Below are 15,440 nucleotides of genomic sequence, written 5' to 3'. Positions count from 1 at the left end.
TTTTGTACTTTTCTTTCTCCCTCCTTTTTTGGATTGAACCCAGGGCCTTGTACCTGCTAAGCATGTGCTCTTACCACTGGGTCTCGTCTCTGTTCCCTCAGTGTTTATTTTCTAAGTAACTATAGCCCAGTAATCAACTTCATGAATTTATAATGATATAATACTTGTCAGTTGATCCAATAATTTTTTTTAATTAAATGCCTTTATTGGTACATTGTAGGTATACAATACAATTACATTTCTCATTGGGAACTTATACCTTTACATGATGCATCTTGGTTCTTATTTTTTCCCCATTCCTAGCCCACCCTTCCCTATTTACAAAGACTTTATTACCATTTTTTCCATTTCTCATCATTTTTCCTTTCCCTTCTTTCCTTTCCCCTGCCCCTCCCACTACCCCTACCCCTTTGGACCTTTTTTTCCTATTTTACATTATTGATTATTCATTCTAATAATTGGTACATTTTAGGTATACAACATAATGACATTCATCATTGGAAATTTGCACCTTTACATAGTCTCTCTTGGTTCTTATTTTTTACCCTTGCCCAGCCCTCCCTTCAACCCCTCCATTCCTCCCTATTTACAAAGATTTTGTTCCTATTTTTCCATTTTCTCATATTAATCCCATTCCCTTCTATCCTTTCCCCTAGCCCTCCCACTTCCTTCCTCTTTGCCCCTTTTCTTCCTATTTCACATTACCTATTACACATTTAGTCCTTATTTAAACTTTCAGTTTCTCACACCAGAGAAACTATTCGGTATTTATACATGTGTGTCCTATTTATTTCACTTAAGAGTATCGCCTCAATGTGGATACATTAGGTGGATACTTAGCTATAAATGCCTCTAATTTCTCATTTTTTATGGCTGAGTGGTACTCCATTTTATAAAAAAACCACATTTTCTTTATCCAGTCTCCAGTTGATGGGCATTTGGGCTGTTTCCAAGTTTTAGCTATCACAAACTGTGCTGCTATGAACATGGGTACACATATATCACTATGGTATGATTCTTTTAATTCTTTGGGGAAGATCCCCAGCAGTGGAATAGCGGGGTCAAATGGGCCTTCCAGTCCTAGTTCTCTGAGGTATCTCCATACTGATTTCCACAGTGGTTGCACCAGTCTACACTCCCACCAGCGGTGGAGCAGGGTTCCTCTTTCCCCACAGCCCCACCAGCATTTGTTATTGGTTGATTTCATGATAGCAGCCATTCTTTCTGGAGTGAAGTGGAATCTCAGCGTTGTTTTCATTTGCATCTCTCGAATGACCAGTGATGTTGAACATTTTTTCATGTATTTATTTGCTATTTCTACTTCTTTGTCTGAGAAATGTCTGTTCATTTCTGATGCCCATTTTTGGATTGGGTCTTTAAATTTGGGAGATCTGATCTTTTTAAGTTCTTTATAGATTTGAGATAGTAGACCTTTGTCTGAGGAAGAGCAGGTGAAGATTTTTTCCCACATTGTGGGTTGTCTCTTCACACTGCTGGTGGTTTCTCTTGCTGTGCAGAAGCCTTTTAATAAGAAGAGATCCCATTTGTTGATTGTTTGTGCTAGTTCACGGGCAACTGAGGTTTTGTTCATAAAATCTTTTCCTACACCGATGTCTTCAAGGGTTCTACCTAACCTCTGTTCCAACTGGTTCAGAGTTTCTATTTTAATATTTAGATCTTTAATCCATATTGATTTTAGGTTAGTGCATGGTGAGAGATACAGATCTAGTTGTAATCTTTGGCAAGTTGAAGCCCAATTTTTCCAGCACCATTTATTAAAGAGGCTATCTTTCCTCCAGTGAGGGTGTTTGGCTCCTTTGTTGAAGATGAGGTGGCTGAGTGCGTCTGGAGTTGTTTCTGCATCTTCTAATCTGTTCCACTGTTCCTCAGGTCTGTTTCTTTGCCAGCACCATGCTGTTTTTATCACAGTAGCTTTGTAGTAGAGTTGCAGGTTGGGGATTGTGATACCCCCTGCCATGTCTCTGTTACCTAGAATTGCTTTTGCTATTCTGGGTCTCTTCTTGTTCCAAATGAATTTTTGGATTGTTTTCTCAAGGTCCGTGAAGTATGCTGCTGTGATCCCAATTGGAATTGCATTAAATCTATATAGCAGTTTTGGAAGTATGGCCATTTTCCCTATATTAATCCTTCCTACCCAGGAGCAGGGGATGTCTGTCCATTTTCTGACATCATCTTCAACCTCTCTTTTCAGAGTGCTATAGTTTTCAGAGAAGAGGTCTTTGATGTCTTTTGTTAGGTTGATTCCTAGGTGTTTCAGTTTTTTGGATGCTATTGTGAAAGGAATTATTTTCCCTATTTCTCTCTCAGTGAGTCTGTTGTTCATGAAGAGGAAAGCTATTGATTTTTGTGTGATGACCTTGTTCCCAGCTATTCTACTGAATTTGGTTATTAAGCCTAGAAGACTTTTGGTGGAGTCCTTGGGGTCTTCTATATAGAGTATCATGTCATCTGCAAATAATGACAGTTTGACTTCTTCATTACCTATCTTTATTCCTTTTATTTCTTTCTCTTGTCTAATTGCCGTGGCTAATGTTTCCAGAACTATATTGAACAAGAGTGGTGATGGTGGACATCCTTGTCTTGTTCCTGATTTTAGTGTGAAGGATTTCAATTTTTGACCATTTAGCATGATATTGGCTGTTGGTTTTTCATAGATGACTTCTATCAGTTTGAGGTAGAGACCATCTATTCCAATTTTTTGTAGGGTTTTTATCATAAACGCATGTTGGATTTTGTCAAATGCTCTTTCTGCATCTATGGAGATAATCATATGGTTTTTGTCCTTGGCTCTATTGATATAGTGTATTACATTGATTGATTTTTGTATATTGAACCATCCCTGCATCCCTGGGATGAATCCCACTTGATCAGGGTGTATGATCTTCTTGATGATCTTCTGCATTCTGTTTGCCATTATCTTACGAAGGATTTTTGCATCTATGTTCATTAGTGAGATTGGCCTATAGTTCTCTTTTTCAGTTGGGTCTTTCTCTGCTTTGGGGATCAAGGTGATGCTTGCTTCCAGGAATGAATTTGGGAGTATTACTTCCCTTTCAATTTCAATTTCATTGAAGAGTTTAAACAGTAGTGGCAGCAGTTCCTCTCTTAATGTCTTGTAGAATTCAGCAGTGAAGCCATCAGGGCCTGGGCTTTTCTTAGTTGATAAGTTTTTAATTGCATTTTCAATTTCATTGGTTGATATTGGGTTGTTCAGAATTTTTAGGTCTTCTTCGTTCAACTTTGGTAATTCATATGTATCTAGGAATCTGTCCATTTCTTCTGTGTTGTCCATCTTATTGGTGTATAGGTTCTGGAAGTAGGTATTGATGATCCTCTGGATTTATTTCTGCTGGGTCTGTTGTAGTTTCACCCTTTTCATTCCTAATTGCATGGATTTGGGCCTTTTCTTTCCTTTTTCTGACAAGGTTGGCTAAAGGTTTGTCAATTTTGTTGATTCTTTCGAAGAACCACCTCTTGGCTCCATTGATTTTTTTTTTTTTTTTTGTATCATTCTCTTAGTCTCCATTGCATTGATTTCTCCTCTGATCTTTATAATTTCCTCCCTTGTATGAGCTCTGGGGTTGTCCTGCTCTTCTTTTTCTAGAAGCTTGAGGTTCAGCATGAGGTTGTTTAATTGGGCTCATTCTGTTTTCCTAATATGTGTACTCACTGCTATGAATTTCCCTTGTAAGACTGCTTTCATTGTGTCCCACAGATTCCTATATGTTGTATTGTTATTGTCATTTAATTGAAGGAACTGTCTTATTTCTTCTTTAATTTCCTCTGTGACCCATTGGTTATTCAGAAGTGTGTTGTTCAATTTCCACATGTTTATGAAATTTTTTGAGTCACATGTTTATGAAATTTTTTGAGTTTCTTTTGCTATGGATCTCCAATTTCATCGCACTATGGTCTGATAATATACAGGGGATAACTTCAATTCCTTTGCACTTACTTAAACATGTTCTCTGTGTGAGTATGTGGTCTGCTTTGGAGAATGACCCATGTGCAGCTGAGAAGAATGTGTATTCTGATTTTGTGGGGTGGAAGACTCTGTAAACATCTGTTAAGTTCATTTGTTCAAGAGTTCAATTGAGTTCTAGTATTTCATTACTTATTTTTTGTCTAGTTGATCTATCTATTTGTGACAGTGGGGTATTGAGGTCCCCTACTACAATTGTATTTAGTGCATATATGACTTTTCATGTCCAGTAGTATTTGTTTTATATAGTTGGGCGCACTAGTGTTTGGTGCGTGGATATTTATGATTGTCATCTCTTCCTCTTGAATTGTTCCTTTTACAAGGATGTAGTGTCCTTCTTCATCTCTCTTAATCAGTGTTGGTTTGAAATCTACTTGATCTGCAAAGAGGATAGCTACTCCTGCTTTTTTTCGGGTTTCCGTCACATGGAATATTGTTTTCCACCCTTTAACTTTCAGTCTATGAGCTTCATTTTGAATTAAGTGTGTTTCTTGTATGCAGGATATTGTTGGATTTTGCTTCTTCACCCCTTCTGCCAGTCTATTTATTTTGACTGGTGAATTGAGACCATTAACATTGATGGTTATAACCGAAATGTATTGACTCGTCATTGCCATGACTTTTTCTTTTTGTTGGGTTCTCCCCCTTTCCATTTAATTTCTTGTCATGCCGGATGGGTTCATTCTGCTTTGCTTCCTGGGGTTGTGATCCTCAATGTCTGTTCCTAGGATGTTGTGTAAAATTCTTTGAAGTGCTGGTTTGGTATTCACAAAGTTCCTAAGGTACTCTTTGTCATGAAAGTACCTTATTTATCCATCAATTTTGAAAGATAGTTTTGCAAGGTACATTAATCTGGATTGGAGACTGTTTTCTTTTAGGGCTGATAATATGTCACTCCAAGCTCTTCTTGCCTTGATGGTTTGTGTTGGGAAGTCTGCTTGTGATTCTGATGGGCTTTCCTTTGTATGTGATTTGTTTCTTTTCTCTAACTGCTTGGAGAACTTTGTTCTTCTGTTGAGTTTCTGGAATCTTAACAATTATATGCCTATGTGTAGATTTTTTTTGATCAAGCCTATCTGGAGTCCTATATGCCTTACTTATCTGTATGTCAAGCTCTTTTCCCCTGCTTGGGAAGTTTCCTGCCATTATTTCTGTGAAGAGATTTTTTATGTCATCTGCACTCTCTCCTGTTTCTTCATTGACTCCAATCAGTCTTATGTTATTCTTCTTTGCATCATCTAGCAGCTGCTGGATTGATTTCTCATGTTCCCTTATAATTTTGAAGCAATTTTTCTTTTCCTGGTCACTAATCACAATCTTATCTTCTATATCTGAAATTCTGTCCTCACACTGGCTCATTCTGCTGTGTAGACTTTCAGTGGAGTTTTTCATGTCCTGGAAATCTATTTTCATCTGTTTTATGGATTCCATTTGTTTTTTATGTTGGGATTCCATCATGTTCCTGTGCGCCTCTCTAGATTTATTAATCATGTCTTGCAGTAGGGGGACAATTTCTCCTGTTATCTGAGAAATTATTTCTGATTTCATTTTTTCCAGATCCCCTTTTGTTGCCAGTTCAGTGGGTCCAGGTGGTTGAATATCAGAGTGTTCCATGTCATTTCCCTTTGGGGTTGCTGTAGGTGATCTGGAAGTCTGGTTTTTAGACTTATTTACGTGTTTTCTCATTTCGACTGGGGCGGCCGGGGGCTGTTAGCGCCTGCACGGATTACTTCCTCTGAGCTGGGTGAGGTGGGCCAGGGGCCGGGAGCAGCGGTAGGGATGGTGACCCAAAAGCCCTTTCCTGTGGGCTGGGAGCAGTGGGAGGGATGGTGGCCGGGAAGCCCCTTCCTCTGGACCAGGAGCAGTGGGATGGCGGCTCAGAAGCCCCTACCTCTGGTCCAGGAGCAGTGGGAGGGATGGTGGCCCGGAAGCCCCTTCTTCTGGGCCAGGAGCAGCGGGACAGAAGGTGGCCCAAAAGCCCTTTCCTGTGGGGTGGGAGCAGCGGGAGGGATGGTGACCAGGAAGCCCCTTCCTCTGGACCAGGAGCAGTGGGACGATGGCTCAGAAGCCCCTACCTCTGGGTCGGGAGCAGTGGGACTCAGTACCTTGGTCTGGTGATCTGGTGTCCTCTACGTTTTTGTAGTGTGGAACCAGGTGGCTGACTGTCTGCAGTGGGGTGATTTGGAATCTTCCACGTGACTGGGGACCTCGGTAGGGCGTGGGCAGACCTGCCTGTCTGCAGTGGGTGATTCGCCGGACCTCTCATTTTTTATAGCATTTCTTCCCTCTGCTATAGCACCCAGGCTAAATTTAGTATTGCATTGTCATGTCTTTTTAGCCTTCTTTAATCTGGAACATTTCTACAGCCTTTCTCAGTCTTTTCTGATATTTTTGATGATTACCTCTTTAGTAGAACATTCCTTATTACTGAATTAAGGTTGTACATTCTTGGCTGGAATAGGTGATACTGTATACCCCTGTCGGTCCCATGTTACCCATCTTTCTTTAGGAGACAATAGTTTTGATCATCTTGGTCAAGGTATTGCCTAATTTTCCTATCGTGTTTTTCATCTTGCTTTGTGACTGTAATTAGCACAGGAGCAGACACATCTCTCCTCATCCAAATTTCCTCCTGGATTTGGCATTGTTTGGGTATTCTCACTGATGGTTTTTACCGTGATGGTTGCAAAATGGTGATGGTTGTAAAGTGATGGCTTTCAAGCTCCAGTTTTACTTACAGGCCTTTTATATTTGATGTAATTAAAGGTCAGCAGCTACTCTTTTATTTTTTTTAATAAATCTGAGAAGAGAAATGTGGTTTTTTTTTGTTTTTCACACAGGATGGCTCAACAGCAGGCCTTGAGGTTCCGAGGCCCTGCTCCCCCACCAAATGCAGTGATGCGAGGCCCTCCACCTCTTATGCGACCGCCCCCACCTTTTGGTATGATGCGAGGACCTCCTCCACCACCGCGGCCCCCCTTTGGGCGTCCTCCTTTTGATCCTAATATGCCGCCAATGCCTCCTCCAGGAGGGATACCTCCACCTATGGGCCCTCCACACCTCCAGGTAAGGATATAGAAGTTGCCATTTCTTTGTTGACATCAACATGAATATTATATATGGATTTTGCCTTATAATTTACATTTTAAAACAGTTTCAATTTATAGGACAATGAGCAAAAGAGGTTTCTACATGGTGATAGCCATAATCTGTAGAAATTTAGGACAGGAGTTTAGATGGTAATTCAAAAATGTACATGTAAATCTACTGATTGAGCAGAATAATTCTTACCTACCTGTAGTAGTGCTATAAATTGTTTGTTTGTTTATTGGTACCAGGGATCCAACTCAGGACCTTATGCATGCAAGGCAGGCACTACCACTGAGCTAAATCCCTGGCCCTGATTTTTGAGACAGGATCTCACTATGTAGTTCAGGCTGGCCTTGAACTCACTATGTAGCCCAGGTTGGCCTCAAACTCAGGGCAATCCTTTTGCCTTAGCCTCTGGAATGCTGAGATTACAGGCGTGTGCCACCACGCCTGCTTGAATTGTTTTTTAGTAACCTGTCTTCTTTATGGGAGATGAAGTTGAAATTTTAAAGTATTAAGTGGAAGAAACTTATTATGTTCAGTGATTTATAGTATCAGTAGTTATAAAAATACATGCAGTGCAATATTTGAATGATGTAATCTCTATTAGAATTTTTTTACTATTTTAGAAAAAGATTTATTATGAGATTTCTGTAAATAAAAACATTTGCGATTTTTTTTTTTTGGTTTTTTGAGGCAGGGTCTCCCTTTATAGTTCAGGCTGGCCCTGAACTTACTACATAGCCCAGGCTGGCCTCGAACTCACAGTGATCCTCCTCCCTCAGCCTGTGGAGTGCTGGGATTACAGGTGTGCACCACCACACCCAGCTCCATTTGTGATATTTTAACTTGAGGCTTATATCCCTTTCCAGTGTAACTAATGTATTGTGTGACTTGAGGTCATGCAAGTATCAACTCTCAAACGTCAGTTTTGGGATTGTATTCTTTTTTTTTGAATGTGTATTTTCTTAAGTTTAGCTTGTATGTTTATGAAACCAAGTAAATATATAGTATCATCTCCTTTCCATTAGTTTAATCAAGAATGAACTATACTAAAAGTTGGAAGAGATAATCGTATACCTTTTAAGGGATGTGGTTTTATATTTGCTGCAAAATTAGAAAAAAATACAGCTTTTTGACATAGTAACTCTGGGAATTTAGTCCATGAGGATTTATTCTTTGTGCTTTTAAGAGTTAAACCTAGGGCCAGGGATTTAGCTCAGTGGTTCCACTGCCTGCCTCGCAAACACAAGGTCCGGAGTTCGATCTCCGATACCCCACCCCCCAAAAAGTTAAACCTAGAGCCCACCTGTGGTGGCGCACACCTGTAATCCCAGGAGTCGGGAGGCTGAGGCAGGAGAGTTTGAGGCCAGCCTGGGCTACATAGTGAGTTCAAGGCCAGCCTGAACTACAAAGGGAGACCCTGCCTCAAAAAAAGAGTTAAACCTAGTATGGGATATTATAAATATAGTGGACTGATATAACCCTCTAATGGAAATATATCAAATGTTATGATGGAATACTCTAATATAGTGATGCTTTTCTTGGTCTTGATGGATAATTGTGTAGTTTCATTTTAAATTGAAGTGATTTCTAGCTAAGGGTGGATGAGACAAATTGTAGATATTTTATATAATGTGAATCTGTGTGTTGATGCTTGAAAGACATGAAACTGAATCCAACAAAAATGAGTAAGGAAAAGAAAATATTTTTAGGGAAATGGGATATAGTTTAATATTAGCGTAGTTTCCTTTATTCAGTTTAAGTATACTTTGGACAATTGAATTCTAATTTTACTTGTAGATGGTAAAAGAAATCTTTTTAATCATTGTTCTAGATCTGTTTTTAAAATATTAAGCCTATTATTTGTTATTTTTAATTTTGAAATTTGTATTCAAGCAATTGGGAGCCTGGTGCAGTGGCACGTACCCATAATACCAGCTACTCTGGAGGCTGAGGCAGAAGGATTGCAAATTGGAGAGGCCTAGCCAGGTGTGGTGGCGCATGCTTGTAATCCTAGCACTAGGGACCCTGAGGCAGGAGTATCACCACAAGTTTGAGGCCAGCCTGGACTATATAGTGAGTTCAATGCCAGCCTGGACTACATAATGAGACCCTGTCTCAAAAAAAAAAAAAAATTAGAGAGGCCAGCTTGGGCAACCTAGTGAGACCCTGTCTCAAAATAAATGAGGTGGTGGGGGAATAGCTCAGTGGTAGAGCACCCCTGGGTTCAATCTCCAGTACCCAAAAAACCTAAAACAAACCCAACCATAACAAAAAGCCAAGCCACAGATTGGGTATATGTTTTTTTAAAGAGGGACAGTTTTTCCATTTCTGCTTCAGTAAGATACAGCAATTGCAGTTAAATTCTTTTAGTTTGACACTTTGAGTCGTGTCAGTCGTCACTGAAAAATAGCAGTGGAGGAATTTTCAGAGATACTTTTGAATCACTAATAGCTCTGGTAAGTTCAAAAACTGTACCATATCTTGAGTTGAATTCTAATTTTCCACTAAAGGGTAGGGTGGACGGCAGCTCGGGGTGTAGTCTAGGGTAGAGTGTGTGTAAGTGTCTCAGATTCAATACCCAACATAGACACACACACTTGCCCCCCCAAAACTTCTTGGATAGATAACTATTTTACTTTATTTTTAAACTTTATTGATGTTCATATCTTTGATGACCTTTATTGTTATGAAAAATAGGAGACAGTGAATGTTTTTTTGGCTAATATTTTTCTTGTAAGAAAAGAGATTAAAGGATTAGGTGAATATGATTTTCTGTTTTGGTTATTGCCGTGTCTTGTAAAATGTTTTTCTTTGACTAGTATCTATTGTGGGTGAGCTGTAAGGCATTGGCTGCCTGGTACCAAAAGAGGATCCAATTTTTTATTTTAAAAGTAATCTATTACCCATTGTATGAAAAAAATGTAGATAATGTATAGAGAAAAACGCAGAGTTCACCCAGAGGTGACTCGTGTTAGGTTTTGATATATATTTTTTTTAAATTAAAATGTTTAGTAATCATTTTTATTACAGAGAAACTTGGCTTACACAACAGATGATGTATTTGAACAGACTGTAGAACTACTTTACTTTTGGGTAGAATTCAGTAATAATTTGAAGAAAAAAAAGTAATTCCAAGTGACTGTAACTGTTCTTGTGAATTAACAGAGACCACCTTTCATGCCACCACCCATGGGCACCATGCCTCCACCTCCAGGGATGATGTTTCCACCAGGAATGCCTCCTGTGACTGCTCCTGGTACTCCAGCACTGCCTCCTACTGAGGAGATATGGGTTGAAAATAAAACTCCAGATGGAAAGGTAAATTATAAAACAGAAAACTTGTTACTTTCCTGATAGCAGTGGCAGATTGAGATTAACGTCTGTCTTCATCAATTAAGAATGAGCCTGGGTTAAGCAGAGGATAGGGTGTGACTTCAGGAAAGCTGACTGGGTTAGACTTCTGTGCAGTTATAAGGCTTTCTGTGTACTAGTGTACATTCATGTACCTGTGACTCTGAAGCTTATGTTTTATGATGTGTCATTGGTTCACAAGACTATTCCCAAGTTTGGTCATTTGCTACAGGGCAAGGCACATAGGCTCATAGCTAAGACTTACTACACTGAAAGGTTATAGAGCAAAATAGCAAAGGGAAGTAGGTGCATGAGGGAAAGTATGAAGGAAAACAGGCACAATCTTCCAAGAGTCCTCTCCCTGAGGAATCACATAGGATGGTCTTCTTTTCCTTGCTGTGGAATGATGATAATACATGTGAAATGTTTCCTACATGAAAGTTCCCCTGAGCTTAGGTGTCTTTTTTGTTGGGGATTTTCATTGAGGCTGGTTGCATAGGTACCATCTGTTTAGCACATACCAAGACTTAACACTCCTTAAAGGAAAGCAGAAGTTCAACAGAACTGCATTTTTTGCATAAATGTTTTAGGCATGTTGAATCATTCTTAGTAGTGAGAATGGTGGCAACCCTCTGAAATTCAGGCTCCCAGACTAGCCAAGGCCAGCTTTGTAAGCAGGACTTTATAAAGATAGCAGTGTCATACCTGCTAAGCTAACTTTCTTTACAAAATAAAACATTGGTTTTTCTTTTTTGTATATGTTAAAAATGCAGCCTTTTTTTTTACCTTAAAAAAATTGAGAATGGAATTACCTGTAGTCAGTCCACAGTATATGAATAACCTATTCTGGAATACTTTCTCTTTTCTGAGTTTTTTTTGGAACCGGGGATCGAACTTGGGTCCTTGTGCTTGCAAGGCAGGCGGTGGAACCACTGAGCTACATCCCTGGCCCTTCTAAGTTATTTTTAAATACCTTTTTAAAGACAAAATATAGTTGCATTATTATTATTATTATTATTCTTCAAAATATAGTTGTATTATTATTATTTATTTATTTATTTTTGGTACCGGGGGTTGAACTTAGGACTTTAAAGTGCCGCTGAGCTAAATCCTTGGCAAGTTTCATTATTTCTAATAATGGTTGATGGATTCTGTAATAACTCTGCTTCCTCTGCAGGTTTATTATTACAATGCTCGGACACGTGAATCTGCATGGACCAAACCAGATGGAGTTAAGGTTATTCAGCAGTCAGAACTGACACCTATGCTTGCAGCCCAAGCACAGGTTCAGGCCCAGGCCCAGGCCCAGGCCCAGGCCCAGGCGCAGGCCCAGGCCCAGGCCCAGGCGCAGGCCCAGGCGCAGGCCCAGGCCCAGGCCCAGGCCCAGGCCCAGGCGCAGGCGCAGGCCCAGGCCCAGGCCCAGGCCCAGGCCCAGGCTCAGGCTCAGGCCCAGGCCCAGGCACAGGCACAGGCACAGGCCCAGGCTCAGGCCCAGGCTCAGGCCCAGGCCCAGGCCCAGGCCCAGGCTCAGGCCCAGGCACAAGTACAAGCACAAGCAGTAGGAGCTTCCACCCCTACGACTAGTAGCCCAGCACCTGCAGTGTCTACTTCAACACCATCATCCACCCCATCCTCTACCACTTCAACCACAACAACTGCTACTTCGGTTGTGCAGACAGTATCAAGTGAGTACCAGCCTGGCATGTGTTTTCATTTAGGGGCTAGAGAAATAAACAAATAGGGACCGCACTCTGAAATGACTATAGTGTTTTTGGTATTATCCTTGATGTTATACATTTTTGACATTAAAACTTAGATTAAAGAAAACAGATTTACATTAGAAGAGGAAATTATTTGCCCATTTGCAGTTCATGAGGTTGAACTGCAGAGGTGAGAGTTAGCTATCAACTTGGCCACCACTAATAACAGGTGTAGTGTGGTTTGTAAAATAAATGTAAGTCTTGACAATTACCTTACAGAGTTAGAGTTTTTCTACTTGAGGCAAGAGTAATAGATGTAAAATCAAATAGAGTGCAAAATTACACAGTGAAAATGAACAAGAACTTGAGAAATGGAGAGGTGAGAAATGGGTGAACTGCATAGCTATGGAAGTATATCATGAAGGCTATGGGATAGGATTTGACCAAGTGCACAAGTAAGGAATGGACTTGAAGATAGGAACAAGATGAACAAAGGTTGGGAAAAAAACAATTATATAGTTTGTGGGGTAAGATGGTTTATATTGGTTAGTAGATGAAATAAGCAAGATCAGATTATTAAAGGTCTTAAGCAGGCAGTTGGGTGAGACAAACTCTGGAGCTTGTATAAATGCAGACTTCTGGAAAATTTTTCTGGTGCTAGTTTTTTGGCACTGTTAATGTCAGGAGACTTCCTAGGAACTTGTCAGTAATCTCTTTTAGAGGTGGTAGATCCTAGGATGTAGGCAGATGAAATAAGTTGAAAAGATGTCAGAAAAACAAGAGGATTTTTATATATAAAGTCACAGAAACCCAAAGATTAGATAGTTTTAAAGAAAAGTGAGTCTATAAATACCAGATTGCAGGGACTTATTTATTTGTGTGGATGTTCCTATTTAACTGTGCAGGCTGAGACTAAGTCCAAAAATATTTAAAGCATAATTTTACTGTTTTAATTATTTGTTGTGATAATGCGCTAACTATATATAGCTTTTCCAATGGATTATAGTTTGTATTATTTTACTATCTAGATGATAGATAAGAATTTAAAAAAGCATCCCCCTACCTGATAGCTACAGGAACTTGAGAATTAGTGTACAACCAGTATGTATTTAGTTACAGTGATTCAAATTTGAATTTTACTGAGCTAAATAACATGTCACGTGTAGACAGTTTTTAAAGACCTGCTTAATTTTTAGATAGCTTGAGGGAAAGCAACCAAACAGAAAAATGTAAATAGTGCTTTACAAGTTTGTTTTCTTTTGTGGCTAAGATGAACATGGAATTATAACTGTTGTAGTAACTAACTAGATGAGGATCTTTACCTTTTTATTAGCTTCATGTTTCCAAAACTTGTGTGGCAAGGCAGAAAACTGCCAGTATTTATGGTATACCTGTGGTGGTAATGAGAGAAGGGTATTAATAAAAGTAACATAGTTCCATATGAGGGCGTTTTATTGCTTAAATTTTCTTCCCTGCCTTCTTAGGAAGGAGAAATAATACTTCATTTTATTTTAAGTGAGGAGGTTTTACAGATATTTTAATCTAAATATATTCCATTTGCATGTCAGAATACATAGTCTGTCAGTAAGCTTGCAGATATCTTGTGATTGTGACTTACTACTGTGTGATAGTTTTTTATACTGCCCTTTGATGATTGGGAGGCCTTTTCTTTTCACTGCTTTAAAACATCAATTTTGATGATGTCTCACTCAGTTCCCAGTGTCTTTATTTCACTACTATGTAATTTAGTATTATAAAGTGTTATCATACTGGTCTCTATTTTTCCATCTATTCTATAGTCATTTGTATTTTTTAATTAAAATCTGAGATTGGGTTATTACATTTTGGGGCCTGAGGCTTTGCTAATTATTTTAACCAATGGAAAGGAGCGATTTACCCACTAAAGCTTTGGTATTATTCTTGTAGTTTGTCATTTAATTCTTTTTAAAATTATTTTTCATTTTTAGACCAAGTTTCACTAATTTGCTCAGGCTGGACTTGAGTTTGAATCCTCCTGCCTCACTCAGCCTCCTGAGTAGCTGGAATTATAGGCATGCACCACCGTGCCCTACCCATTTGACTTTTAATTGCTCTTATCACTATCCTCATGACTCATTGCCACTAATCAAGTTTAGAATATCTTGTGCTAGGAAGTAGGAGGAATGAGATGAAGGAAAAGTTTTGTTATCCTTGTCGGTGTTTTCCACTTGAAATTTAATGCCCTTATAAACATTTTATTGTCCTACCAGTAGTACTTTGGATCATAAGTTTTAATAACTATCTGAATACTATTGTAATATTTTAATATTTAATTCTATGAACTACAGTATAGATATATGGGGATATGGGACTAAAAATTAAGAATATCTGTATTTCAATCCCAGTTGTGCAAAAACTCCTTTGGTTTTTTATGCAGATTTGTGAAAAGTGATCATGAAATCTACTTCTCAGAGAAATTGGGAAGAGTATTTTCAGCCATTACAGTAGATTACAAATGCTTAGTGGTATATGTATGGGACTGGGCAAATGTTGCATGTAATTTGTATTTTCACACTGTTATAAAATTATATTAATATGATACTGTACCCTAAGGCTAGGTCTATGCTAGACCAACAATTCATTCCTGGGCCCCTGAAGATACTTGTTTGGCCCTGCTGTCTATTTAGCCAAGGTGAGTCCCTCATTAACAAGTATGAAATTGCTCACATCTTCCCAGCCTAAGTGAGTTTTTCATTTTTAGAAGCTAGAAAAAATACTGGCAGATTTTGTCGTCAGTTGGATTAATGGGTGTTTTGAATTAAACAGTGTGCTTTTGCTTATAATTAAAGTAGCATAAAGATTGGGAAAACTGTTTTTATTTCATTTAATAAATTCGTTGTTAGACCAGTTTAGGTAGAGTTTGATGTTTTTCTTTACATCAAGAAAAAGATGAATTATGTGGTGAAATGAATTACCACAGCGAATTTTATTTTGAAGTTAGATGAGTTAGGAGTAAATAACAAAAATATATGTGAAAACTGACAACTTTTTAAAATGTGAAATATGGATCTTTTTTTTGGTCCGTTTGATTTTAAATGTGATTATTAGGGATGAAATGTGTTATTTTTTAACAGTTTAAAAATAATATATTAGAAGAACCCATACTGTCTTGAATTTAACATTCTCTGAATCTCACAGTAGAAACTCAATTTTTATTTTGTTCTGAGGATTGAACCCAGGGCCTTGCCTATGGCAAGGCAAGCACTCTACCACTAAACTGCTGCCCCAAGTCAAACTTGAACTTAAGGGAA

At 38.8% G+C, this 15,440-nt stretch overlaps 1 protein-coding gene across 6 annotated transcripts in view; it reads left to right on the top strand.

The window, feature by feature from the left end:
* Tcerg1 (transcription elongation regulator 1) overlaps window positions 1–15,440 on the top strand; it is a 66,190-nt gene that overhangs the window by 4,560 nt on the left and 46,190 nt on the right. For all 6 annotated transcript variants that reach the window (XR_015438776.1, XM_021266165.2, XM_021266164.2 and 3 more), the window contains exons 2-4: window positions 6,844–7,069; window positions 10,265–10,417; window positions 11,628–12,135. Coding sequence is in view for 5 of the 6 variants with exons in the window: in XM_021266165.2 (XP_021121824.1) it covers window positions 6,844–7,069; window positions 10,265–10,417; window positions 11,628–12,135 (887 nt within the window). In the remaining variant the exon portion in view is untranslated. The remainder of the gene's footprint in view (window positions 1–6,843; window positions 7,070–10,264; window positions 10,418–11,627; window positions 12,136–15,440) is intronic.

Source organism: Heterocephalus glaber, unplaced genomic scaffold, assembly GCF_053883595.1.
Source record: "Heterocephalus glaber isolate CG9 unplaced genomic scaffold, H.glaber_assembly_v1.0 deba00001463, whole genome shotgun sequence".
NCBI classification, from domain to species: Eukaryota; Metazoa; Chordata; class Mammalia; order Rodentia; family Bathyergidae; genus Heterocephalus; species Heterocephalus glaber.
The sequence above is the reverse complement of the archived record's forward strand: the minus strand, read 5'-3'. Positions and strand labels throughout refer to the sequence as shown.